At 43.4% G+C, this 12902-nt stretch overlaps 1 protein-coding gene across 1 annotated transcript in view; it reads left to right on the top strand.

The window, feature by feature from the left end:
* The first annotated feature begins 4879 nt into the window (after positions 1-4879).
* dclk1 (doublecortin like kinase 1) overlaps positions 4880-12902 on the top strand; it is a 47775-nt gene continuing 39752 nt past the window's right edge. Inside the window, exons 1-2 of the mRNA XM_022738756.1 lie at positions 4880-5365; positions 6098-6447. Coding sequence (XP_022594477.1) covers positions 5005-5365; positions 6098-6447 — 711 coding nt within the window. The 5' untranslated portion in view covers positions 4880-5004. The remainder of the gene's footprint in view (positions 5366-6097; positions 6448-12902) is intronic.

Below are 12902 nucleotides of genomic sequence, written 5' to 3'. Positions count from 1 at the left end.
CATTTATAACAAAGTCTGGCATTATTGTTTTCTTATGTTTCTTTGTAAGGAGAAATATTATATATTACAGGCTCTGGTGGAGGTCATCTCCTAATGTGCCAGAGACCTGCTGAGTCTGACATTTCTAGTGTCACTGCAGTTTTTTTTTCTTTACACACCACCTCCTACGACTACGACGTAAGCAGCACCACATCCACAGCTCACTCTGTATGTAATTCATCTACAGCGCAACCGGTCAGCTCCATCTCACCCACTGACCACCTTTACAAATGTGGGTGTGAGAAATCTGTATCCATATAAGACGCTGTAGTGAATATGAAAAGTGCCAGACGCTGTTTCACTCGTGATAGTGAAGGAGTGTGGAGGATGGGTGCAGCTCTTGTCAGCCTTGACACTGAATTGAAACAGTATCTCCAAACAAAGGACGTGGTCTTACAGCCAAAACTAGCAAGAATTCATCACTCTGTCTTTTATCTTTATCTTGAATATAACAGTTTTCTTCTTCACTGATTGGTCTTTAAGGTGACGTATTGATTAGCTCATGTATTCTGATCTAAAATTGGCTTTTGAGACAAAAGGGGTCACAGGCAAATATGAATTCATAATGATGATTTATGTATTATCTATTCTACAACTTCATATCCAAGACTGGGATGGCGGGAGCAAGGAAACTGACCTTTAGTTAGAGGGGCAAAGATCAAGTCCCAAGCATCAGACCAGCTCAACTGTCCTTCAGCGTGACCCTGAAAGCCCCACCTTCAACACTTCCCTCACATGAATGAATAAAATCTCATATTTTTAGTGACAAATCTGAGTTTGAAAGTACTTGATACTACTTAAAGGAAAAGCTCTATATACAGATGTTGGCATATTGCAACTCATTTGGATGTAGTACCTAAAATATGGTACAATTAAAGAATAATATATCAGCTCATTCATTCAATAAAACATGACATCATCAGTCCCAACCTAACGCTCTCATTTCCAGCGCTGTATTTGCTGGTATTGACTGTCCCGCCTAAAATCACTATAACAGCACAGTGTGAGTTCTGTTTGAGGGTGTTTTTTTTCCTTTACAGGTCCACTTCTATTTCTGAAACCGTGTGGCTGGCTGAGCTGGTGTATAATCCTAAATGTGCTGCAGTGACAGGTTGTTTGTCTTAGATTAATGACTTAATTTAAAGATAGCTGGTCCATGTTGCCCTTATGAAAGAGTGAGCACATTTGCAGCGCGCCATCTCTCTCTCCGTCTTTATCCTCTCCTCTCTTCTCCTTTTCTCTCTGTTTCATGCTCAGGCTCACTCTCGTACAACTCGCTGCATCCTGACCCCCCCTTCTGCCGACAGGTGAAACATGGTGACAAATCACTACAGTATGTGTCAAAACACCATGAATCACACCTCTGCTGCCATGCTAATTCAGTTAGCTATTCTCTCTTTACTCAGCATGCGTGCAAGTGCATGTGTGTGCTCATAAAAGACTCATTTGCAAGTGTGCATGTGTACATTGACAGACATACACGTGAACAAATATATGCATGGGGATTGACTTGATTTAGACTCTGACTTTTACAACCATCCCCATGCTCACACGCCAAACTGTGTTGTGCAAAATTGTCAAGAAATTATTGTAGCATAAAGATGCAATGATTAGTAAGAGAGTGGAAAGAGTATCTTTGTAGCATCTGTCAGCAGTCTGAGGGGGTGGGCTTTCAAGTTTCTCTTCATGGGCTGTGAAATTAAGACAGATTTAATTTTCATAATTATTCCAAATGGGATTCGATCATCATTGAACCATGACCTCACATAAATGCATTTGCAGAAATGTGCAAAACCGCTGTTTTTTTTTTGTCACTGAAACAACTATTAAAATCAAAAAAGTGGAAGTCATGAGTCACTGAGAGAAGGTCTTGGCATAAAAAAGTAATCATCTCTCCCTTTTTTTCATGATGGATATCAGATCATAAAATTGTCTGATCCACATTAAATGTGCTCTGTGTAGTCTCCAAAGAGACTCTGATAGCCTTACTCACAATTGCCAAAATCCTGCATCTTTTTATATACAAGTCAATTGAATCTCAGGAAATTGCCCTGTCATGCTTCAGGAGCAAAGATGGCCCCTATGAAGAATTGCACCCATTTTATTACTTGTGAGGATGCAATATTACCAAGCCGATATCCTTATGATTTTATTTTGGCGAGTCAGTCATTGATCAGCTGCAAAAATGAGGATGCAAATAGGTCGCTATATTCTGTATGTTTGATTAGTTTGAAAGGTGTGATAGCTTCTGAGAATATATAAACTGAAAGTCTGGCTTTTAAAATGCAACAAATGTATGACTTCACAGCATTGCTAAAATCCATTTCTCATTTTTATGTGTTCGCTTGTTACTTGAATACATGTGGACACAGATATCAGCGTCGACTTGCAAATTCCTTTGGAAATGAGACCACGGCCTTGACTGTGTCCTGTCCTTGTCCTCCATCTTTCTTGCACTGGTCTAAAGACAGTCTCCCCCACATGTGCCCTGATTCCCCAGGATTAATTTAGACAGGGACACTTTCTCAGCCCCCAGTTTGTGATGCACACTGGGTCCCTGTGTGTGTGTGTGTGTGTGTGTGTGTGTGTGTGTGTGTGTCTCCTCAAAATAGAAAAATCTGTGTGTGTCTGTGCGTGTGGGGAAAAGCAAAGTCTTTTTCTGTCACTGTCACACACTTGGATGCATTCGTATGCATGTTCACGCAAGCAGTAATAAAAGATGCAATCACATACTGTGTTTGTCCATTAAAAATGTCTGGTATAGTTTGGTTTTTGGATTAGACGAATTAGATGATATGTGACCTTTTAAAAACAAGCATCAAACACACATCACAAACATTACATAACTGCAAATAAAGTGAAACGAAAAGCTGTGATGTGTTCAGCATGTAAAGCAGTGTCTTTCACGTGTTAAACCACTGCAAATACAGTGAGAGAAGGACTGTATTCCACCAGACTGGAGCTGAAACTTTCACCACCACTGGCACAGATAAATGCTGGGTAACACGCACTCCCTCCGATGGTTCATCAGGGAGTGGTGATAGAGTGGAATTAGGTGGTCTCCAGAGGCCAGGATGTAGGTCAGTGGTCTTTATCTCCTCCATCGCTCGGAGAGACTATTTCCTGTTGCCACATGCAAACAAACTTCAGAGCTTATAGGAAGAAAAAAAAGACAGCAGCATCCTCTTGCCCTTCATGTTGCTTTATGGGGTCATTTGTAAGTCGACCTGACGTGTGAGACGTGTGATCCCAACTGAGTCTTCATACAAGAAATGAAAAATCATACACTGCATTCGGATCACTGTGAAAGCTGCTCTGTATAGCCTGAGTCTTATGGTTTAGGTTTTAGCTGCCTTGAGACCCCTAGTGTATACAATGGAGTAAGAGTGTTACATAACATCTCACATGCAAAGATTCTAGTGGGTTAAACATAATGCTGCTCTGTGCTTATAGTCTCAAGGTTTTAATGAGATGTGGTTCTCCCTTTTAGACACCAAACTACATATAGACTAAAGCTTATATTTCTTGCTTTGATCAAATTAATTCACATTCACAAGCATGTAGCCCATATGTGGAATGAAAATGAAATGAATACAGTATGAGTGATGATTAAGGTAACTTCTGTGACCAGGGAATTTACCGGAAATGTGTTTTTTTTTGTCATTGAAAGGTTCAGAAAATGGAAGAAAAATAAGCCTCATAATTGGGATTTAAACTGATGAAGTTTAAAACGAAAAGCTCTCAAATTGACATCAAGGAGGAAAGATCGACCCCCCAACCACCCCCTCCCCCCCTACCTATCCGCCCCCCGTACCCCGACTCCACGCGTGTCTTCAGGGCTGGGAGGGGGTTGTTGTTGGACCGGCAGCATCCCCAGCACGGGTGGTGGGGAGGGCAGCGTGGGTTTGCATCCTAATGAGGGGTGGGGGCGCTGAATGAAAATCACGACAGAGTGACGTGGAGGAGGAGAGAGGAGGTGGGTGAAAAGAGAATGGGAGGGGAAGCAGCTGCTACCTAGTTCATTTCCAGTCCAGCCTCTGCTTCTTGCTCACTACGCACACACATACACACACACATGCACACACGCACACACACACACACACACACGCACACACACACAAGCAGCGGTGGTTGGTGGTGGTGGTGGTGGAGCACATCAACCGGACAACAAAGGGACACAGAGGGGGCTCAGTCACTGCAGCCAGGACGGGATCCCACTTCACCACCGTCCAGTGTCAGCGACCAGCTCACTGAACTCTTTCTTCACATCTACCGGGGAATCAAACATCAGGCAGGCTGGAGGTGACCGTCACAGAAGCGTTAATCGCTCGTGTAGGTAAGCGCGTCATTGTCCTCTTAATCAAAAGTGATCAATTAGAAAATCAATTTTTTCATTTTTTTTTTTTTTGTATTTCTTGATCTTAAAACGAGAAAGTACAAATATATCCTCCATATTTTTAACCATTGTTTAAGGCGTGATGTTTATTGTGGGGGTCGCAGTTTAGTGTTAGGCAACTCTCCACGCAGGATGCAGTTGGTTCTGTATGTGCGCGGAGCTTCTGAATATTTATAAAGAGGAAAATTAATAGACTATCATCGATTCGTGACTGTCGCCCTCTCTCCGTCCATCTGCGCGTCAGGACAACTCGGGCGCACTCTGTCAGACAGTGTGGTCGTCACCGCTCGGCTTAAGAGCACTTAATCTGTCATTAGGGAGTTATTTTCAGACCGTGCACCAGAGACCGACACCGGCTGGCTTCTCCTCTATCAGCCGTCCAGACCTCTCCTCGCGCTTCTTTCCCCCATTTTTCTTGTTTTTGTTTACTTATCCGCCGCTGAAAACTTTTTCACCGCAGCCTCATCTCTTCCCCTTCCTTCTCCTCCTCCTCCTCCTCCTCTACCTCCTCATCTTCCTCCTTTTGTCCTACAGACAGTACAGCCGTAGTTGTGAGTCTCGGCAGCGGGATGGAGATGGAGCATTTCGACGAGCGGGACAAAGGTCAGAGGCACGGCCGCTCCAGCGCGAAGATGAACGGGGTGCCGAGTCCCACACACAGCGCCCACTGCAGCCTGTACCGGACCCGGACCCTGAAGACTCTGAGCGCGGAGAAGAGAGCCAAGAAGGTTCGCTTCTACCGCAACGGAGACAGGTACTTCAACGGGATAGTGTACGCCATCTCTACGGACAGGTTCCGGACCTTTGACGCCCTGTTGGCCGACCTGACCCGCTCCCTGTCTGACAACGTCAACCTGCCCCAGGGAGTCCGGACCATCTACACCCTGGATGGCTCCAAGAAGATCATCAATATTGACCACTTGGTAGAAGGTGAGTATATAGAACTATACAGCACACCTGGAGGGTGGCCACACTTGCCATGAAAGTTTCTCTCATCCACCTGAATTCAGGATCTATAATGTAAAATCTATAATCTAGTTGCATCTCCCCCTCCCTCTTAAAGAACAAACACTTCCTGACCTGTATCTGCCATATTATGTGATCTTTCCTGGCTAATCCCCCTTCAGGCTATGGATAATGTTAATTGAGCAGTCCCACATTGAGACTATTTACATTTTAAAATCAGGCTCAATATGGTATTTTATCTACAAAGATGGCAAATCCAATTAAGGACACTGTAGATTTTTTTCAAAGATTATATCACTCATTTGATGGCCATATGGTGATCAGCACAGATTACCTCTCTCATGATCTGTACATGCCAGTATCATTACATCATGAGAAGTGACTTTGGAAGACTTGTAAGTTGTTGACATCAACTAAAGATGATGAAGTATATATTTTAAAGTTTTAATCTATTTATTAAAGTATTTGCTGTTAGAATAATAATGCTGTTGCCTGGTTTGGAGATGTTGCACAGAACAAAGTAGCCAGCCTATGCTACTGCATCTGTTTACTTTCTCTGTATTCTTTCACATTCTTCACCAATTTTGCTCAACCGATTTAAAAGAGGTTCTCATCTCTTTTGTCATTTTTAAATCTCATGTCTCTTGCTTTCCTTTCCTCCTCCTACTCCTCCTCCTCCCACCTAACCCCCAACAGGTGAAAGCTATGTCTGCAGCTCCATTGAAGCGTACAAAAAGTTGGATTACACAAAAAATGTCAACCCCAACTGGTCGGTGAACGTCAAGGCCTCAGCTGCTTCCTCCCGCGGCCCTCCCTCCCTGGGCAGCGCCAAGGCCGGGGGTCCCGAGAGCCGCGAAAACAAGGACTTCATACGTCCGAAGCTCGTGACAGTGGTGCGGAGCGGAGTGAAGCCCCGCAAAGCCGTGAGGATCCTGCTGAACAAGAAAACGGCCCATTCCTACGAGCAAGTCCTGACCGACATCACTGACGCCATCAAGCTTGACTCTGGAGTGGTGAAGAAGATCTACACGCTGGAGGGCAAACTGGTGAGAAATCTTTGCATTGGTCAGTGGGCTGAATGTGTCATGCAGACAAATCAGAAGAAGTGTTTGAATGGTATCAAAGGACATTAGACATGGCTGTGACTGGGTTTTTTTTTTATATCATGGATGGCATTGCTGATTGGTGGCCTGCATTCAAGGTAGCGTTATGTTTCTGTAGAGTGCTGCAGGAATGAGCCCCAAAGCCAGAAATCAGTTAGCGTTTTTTCACTTCCTGTTCCCTCATCCCAAAGTCAATGGAGTCAACGGAAAAAATCCCATCGGCTTTTTATTGAGGCAACCAGGGTGATGCTAACTTCCGGGGTGGCCCTTCAAAAGCACATCATCCTTGCAGCGCTCTGTAAAAGCTTTCAGTCTGGAGGCAAACTCTTGCAATGCAGTCAGTGAAAGCTGATGTTTTGTTGTTACACATGATGAGTGGTTCCATTGAGAGAAATAGAGACAGAGATAAGAGGGAGTTTGGTATTGCTCTTTTGGATGTGGTTTTATGTGCGACAGAAAGATTGAAAATCATAACTAACAACTGTGGTTTTGAATGGAAGAGGAGAAATAAAGATCAACAGGCTGATAGGATCAAAAATGCTAAATATTTAATGACCACGCTCTCATTTTTCTTTCATGAGCCTTTTATGAATGAAGAGCGTTTGTGTCCCCGTTCACAGCCAGAGCTGTGGAGACGACGTGTGACACAGAGACCGAAAGAGGTCGAGGGAAGGTAAAGATGAAAGAAGTCTATGAATGGAGCCTGGGTTCTCAACCCACGCTCCAGCGATGTGTGTCAGAGCTTTGCCTCCGAACACAAAAATAAATCAGTCTCGGGCCCCCCCCCGATGGTCCACCCACCTATCCAGCTTCCTCTCTCAGCTGTGGAAGGAGACGGTATAAAAAGAACAACCTTTAAGACAGTATTGTACACACTTGTAAGTATGCACAGAGCCTTTGCACATATTCTCCACCACAGCACTAAAATGAGGCGGTCCCATGTACAGTACGTGGTGATGGCATTGAACTTGGTCCGCACTGGCGTTAAATAAGGTCAAACACACTTTCTCTCGAGGTGGCACATGTTCAAGGTTGTATTTGTCAGGCAGGCATCTCTTCCTGCATCTTAGGGCTTCAGCTTATATTTTTAACCTGCCTCAGCTCTCCAGTCTCTTCCTGTTTGATTTTATGTCACCTCTCCATCTCTCACATCAACCCCTCCATCATTTTTGTCTCTGTTTGCCCCCCACCCCCCCAGCTCTGCCTCTCTCTAGGTCATGCTGTAGCTCCAAGTTATTGAATGTAGCGACACAGAACCGCGCTTCCTCTGGTGGTAGCATTAGAATGACACCATTACTTTGAAACAGATTGTGTCTGACGTCAAGGGCATCCTGCCATTTTGTGCTGTACAGCAGTAATCATCTCCTAAATGGCCAATTTGTGACTCATTCTCGAGAATATGCTCTTTGCCCCGTGGGCTTTTGGTTCTTAATTGCCATTTTAGTACTCTGTGCTACCATTTATCCAAGTTCTAAAGATTACTCTTCATGTGCTGGCACCGGCACCTGTTTCTGAAACCATGCTGTCCATTTGATCCAATGTTAAACCAGCAGGAAGTCATTCCAGATTTCCTGATCTGACCCTGCTGCGAGATCCCAGCACCAGCCAATAAAATCCCAGGATCAGGTTTTCCTTGAGAAACCTCCTGTTGGGGATTTAACTCACGCTTTTGCACAATGCTCGCTAACTCTGCGGTCGCCACTGGTTACAGTTATCTTGGAGATTACACAATAAATGCTGCTCTCGCCCGGTTCACCACTCTGCGATTGGAAGTAAGACTATTATGGTTATGCTATTTTTAGACGTGGTATTGATTGGGCCTGTAGGCATGGTAACATGCTCGCTGCCAAATTGGCCTGGGCTGGGCTGAGTGCTGAACCAACTCCTTCTTGTTTTTATGTGTGACTGTGTGTGCGTGCGTGGGTTAATGCATGTGGGAGAGTTTGCGTTTGTGGTTATGTTATTAAGAGAATATTAAGAGAACTGAAAGGGGAAAAAAGAGGGATTCTAAAGCAAGATGGGGATCGATGATGAAAAAAACGGTTAGAAAAGAGACTGGATCAGAGCACCTTTGCGTAGGATCGAGAGTGTCCATGTGTGTTTTATGCATGAGAGGAATTCCTGGGTAAGACCTGAACAGCCTCCTGTTTCTGAATGGGTGAAAGGTCTCAGAAAACACTGGATAATCATGTAGCAAACTTAAACCCCCTATGAAATGTGGTTAATCCATGTCAACGTAACCATTATAGAAAGAGAGGGGGAGAGAATCAGTCTTAGCATAACAGAAAATACAAAAATACCATGAGATCTCACAAAATCAAACATGTTAAATGAAATAATAACAAACTAACAGTTGCATAAACTGTCTAAATATACATCTGAATTATAATAACAATAATGGGATGGGGTGACTAGTGAAAAAAACTGTACGTTAATGACACTTAAATATGCATTATTGAATATCAGGAGTGTGCTAAAGGTAATTACCCGAGTACGCACTGGGATAAGGTTACTTTAAGGGTTAAGCAGAGTATGTGTGTCTGTGTGGGTGCAGGTGCGTGCATGTGCGCCTACTTGAGTGTTTGTGTGGGCTGCTGCCGTCAGCTGAGCCATGTCCGTCACCGAGCCTACGGCAGAAGTAGGTTTCTGGGCCTGGCTGCCAGTAATGTTGAATCCCAGCAGAGCAGCACAGCCTAGAGAGAGAGCATCTGAGAGCCAGAGCTCAGGCTTCTTGCCTTCATTAACCCCCTTAATGAGGCCAGAGACAGTGGGGCAGGATGTATACGTACATCCCCACAGCCCTAGTCTCTCTCGTTCTCTTTGTCTCTAATCGTTCTCAAGGATTGCAGCAGCCTATGAAGACTCATTATTTTTTTCTCCCTACATACATGATCACTTTTTTTTTATTCATTTCATTCTATTTTCAAAAGTTTTTTCTCAGAAGTTCAATTCAGTTACAAACACTGCAGCTGAAGTCTGCTAAGATGAATAATGGATTACGTTTTTGGTATCTGAAAAGTCTGTTTTAGCCACAGTCTACTGTCAGTCCTGTTTTTATGCCTCTTCATGTATGTAAGTGTGTTTATGTGTATACTATACATTTTTGATGGACTGTGTGCTGAGGCTTTTCAGTATTATTGCCAATATGACAACTGAGTTTCGGTTTTTAATACTGAAACAGTCCTGTTTGTGATACCTTGCTCTGAGGAGTATATTTCTCCCAAACCCCTTTTTTTTTATTTACAAAGGCAACTAAATGAACACAGGCAGCTGTACAAGAACTTAAAATACAGAATATAACTGGCAAAATTATAAATCAAATTTGGACTCTTGCTCTTACCAGGGACCAAGTCAGCACCAAAAACATATTGAGGTGTTTGATACATATCCACAGGATTTGTGCTATAAAACTTTGGCTTTGGTGGTTGTTTTTTTCAATGTCCTCTCTATCACTGTTAAAGATTTTCAGTTTGGCACTACTTGGGGGATAACTGATGATAACAATGAGATGTTGAAAGAGAGCAGACAACGTATGACAGGCTGTGAGCATCTGATATGTGCTATATACTCAGTTTTCCCACTGGGAGCTCACTCTGCTGCGATCGTTTTGGATATCATATTTCTGTCGGTAATACGAGCAACCGAGTGTGAGAAAGAATATATCAAGTTCCACCCCCACTGCGATATTGATTCTCCCACTGTCTCAGGTCTGACTGTATCTGGTAGGTGGTATTTTTAGCTCTGTCCCCCTCTCCTTTGGGGTTACCACAACCTCCTATTTCTCGGCAGGCTCTTCACCTTGGCCGGTTTTTATGATGATTCGATCTAGTTGCCTAGGAACCGGCCAACCTGCTGTGATATCATACATTAGCGTGGTGGTGGGATGGTGTATAGCTGGATTGGTCTGATCAAGAAGGTAGACGACCTGTAAGTGGCTTAGGACACGGACATGGCTGGTCTATTAATACATCTAAGCTCTGTTTACACACACACACACACAGACACAGACACGCACACACACACACACAGACACTATATGTTGGACCCCAGCTGCCAGCCTTGAGCCTTGCGAGGCTTATGCATACTTAGGCACAGATATTGACACACACTCTTTTTTAAAAGACTCATCAAGATTTCTGCTCATGCATCAGTAGCCATTAACTGTAGGCAGTTATCAACCAGTGCATGAAGTGATGCCAATTAGTCATTTCTAAGGTTGGTTGCATTCTGATTTTGAGTTTCTCACTAATGAAATCCTTCAGTATGTGTCTCAGTGAGTTGAGCATGGGCAAGAGGTATGATTCCCACGTAGGCTGCCTGTACTAAAAATACAAGGCTTAGATAAATAAAGCATAAGCACTTCTAAAGAGGGTTTAAAGGGTCAGTTCATTTAAATGTCAAAAAATATTTTCTCATTTACCTCTTTAATGGCATCTGTCCATGTTTTCGTTAGAAATTACATTTAAAGGTGCTATGTAAGTGTTTAATATTGCTACCCAGCTAACATTAACATTAGCAGCTGTTTTCTTACCAGTCTGGAAGAAATGCTGTTAGTTTAGAATCAGACTTCATTACTTTACTCACTAAGAACTGTCTTGTTTTGCTTCTATTTCTGTCACTGCTTTTCTACTGAATGTAGCATGCTAACCAGCTAGCCACAGCACATCCCATCATGTAATACTACTCTGTGATAGTGAGTCACTGTAGAATTGCATCCAGTCTGCCCTCAGTTTGGCATGAGACGATGAAGAGGTAGCACAGATCAGAGGATGTATTCTAACCGCTTGCCTTGCACCGATTCTTCTCTCGACCTATCAAATAGTTTAGCTTTGTTTTTTGTTTTTTTTGCTTTGTTTTGTTTTTTTTTTGGACTGGTACAGATGAACTGACCTTTTTAGAGTTGCTCACTGTCTCATGCTGCCTGAAAAACTCACATAACGAAGTGCTTATTGTTATTACGTAGCCCCACGGTGCTACTTGCCATTCAACTTACAGTAACATCCCTATTTGCAAAAAGGTTTCTTCAGAGTTTGTGTCCTTTTCTGTGAAGCGTCATAATTACATGCGCTTTTTTCCCCCAACCCTTATGTATTTATCACTGATAATACTGTTGGTATGTTTCTGTGCTAATTAAATGGCGCATGCTACACAGAAGTTATATGTCTACAGGAGAAGAGTGAGTCTGAACCACTATCTGCAGTGCAGCTCTCACTTTTCAAACCGCATTGTTGGCCTGTTCTTCTCCTTGCTGGCAAGGCTGAAGAGCTTTTAATATCCTTTTATCTTCCTGTTTCCTCTGCAGCCTCCTTCTTCATCTCTCTCTGTCTCGCATCTTCTTTTCAATTTCTCTCCACCCATTACTGTTTCTGATTCTCTCTCTATCTGCATCATATTTTATCCTCTTATATAATGTTCAGTTTTCTTCCTATCAACAAATTTGCTTTCCTCGTGTCCATAGCTGCTCATGGCCCCTCTGATCCTATTTCTCTCACTTCCCTTTATTTCATTTTTCTCAGTCTGTCTGTCTCTTGCTGTCAACATGCGCCATTGTTTTTATGGCTATTTAGTCCTCATTTAATTAGCACACTCGGCATGCATCCCCAAATCCAAGAGCTGCAACATATGGCATGGCTCGCTCTCCCCCACTCTCTCTCCACCCCCCCCTCTCTATCCTCTTTCCCTCTCTCTGTCTGTCCCTCCCCATCACCCCACCTTCATTTTTCTCATCCTCTCTCCTGTTTTCTCACTTTGTCTCTTACTTTTCTTTAGTTTTGTTCCCTCCCTGTCTCCTTGCTTGTCCTCTTTCGGCGATATTCAGCTCTGCAGGGACTATATCACTTAAATATATTGTGTACTATGAAAGGCTGGGATTATGCTCTACTCAAAAACAAAGCATTTAACGTTTTTTTAATCCCTATTTGATAGATTGTATGTTGATGATGTCACTTTTTGTTCTGCATAGGAGGATTGTGGGAAGCAAAGTCCATCTGCTGCTGCTGATCTGCTGAGTCACAGTTAGTCAGCACAGCATCGTGTGTGTGTGTGTGTGCGTGTGTGTGCGGGGTGGGTGGGGGGGTATGTGTTGAGTGTGTGAATGTGTGTCATGGACCTAGTATATAGTGTATTTGCCACCATACAGTAGCCTATATTTGATGATGAATTCCTCTGTAGAAATCTTACATTTCAAGCTCTGTTTCTGTGTGTAAACAGGTTGTTTACGATGTGTTGTTTTTCTGTCTGCCTGTCTGTCTGCCTGTCTCTGTTAGTTTGCTTGTGTGTGTCTCTGTCTACCAGCAGAGAGTGGCAGATTGGGGAGCTGTCTGTAGTCAGAGGATCTGCTGCCAAATTAGGATCGATGGCAGACATTTCGGGCACTGGCAGACTGTTGAGAACCGAGT

Source organism: Seriola dumerili, unplaced genomic scaffold, assembly GCF_002260705.1.
Source record: "Seriola dumerili isolate Sdu_G_001 unplaced genomic scaffold, Sdu_1.0 BDQW01000040.1, whole genome shotgun sequence".
Classification (NCBI taxonomy): domain Eukaryota; kingdom Metazoa; phylum Chordata; class Actinopteri; order Carangiformes; family Carangidae; genus Seriola; species Seriola dumerili.
The sequence above is the reverse complement of the archived record's forward strand: the minus strand, read 5'-3'. Positions and strand labels throughout refer to the sequence as shown.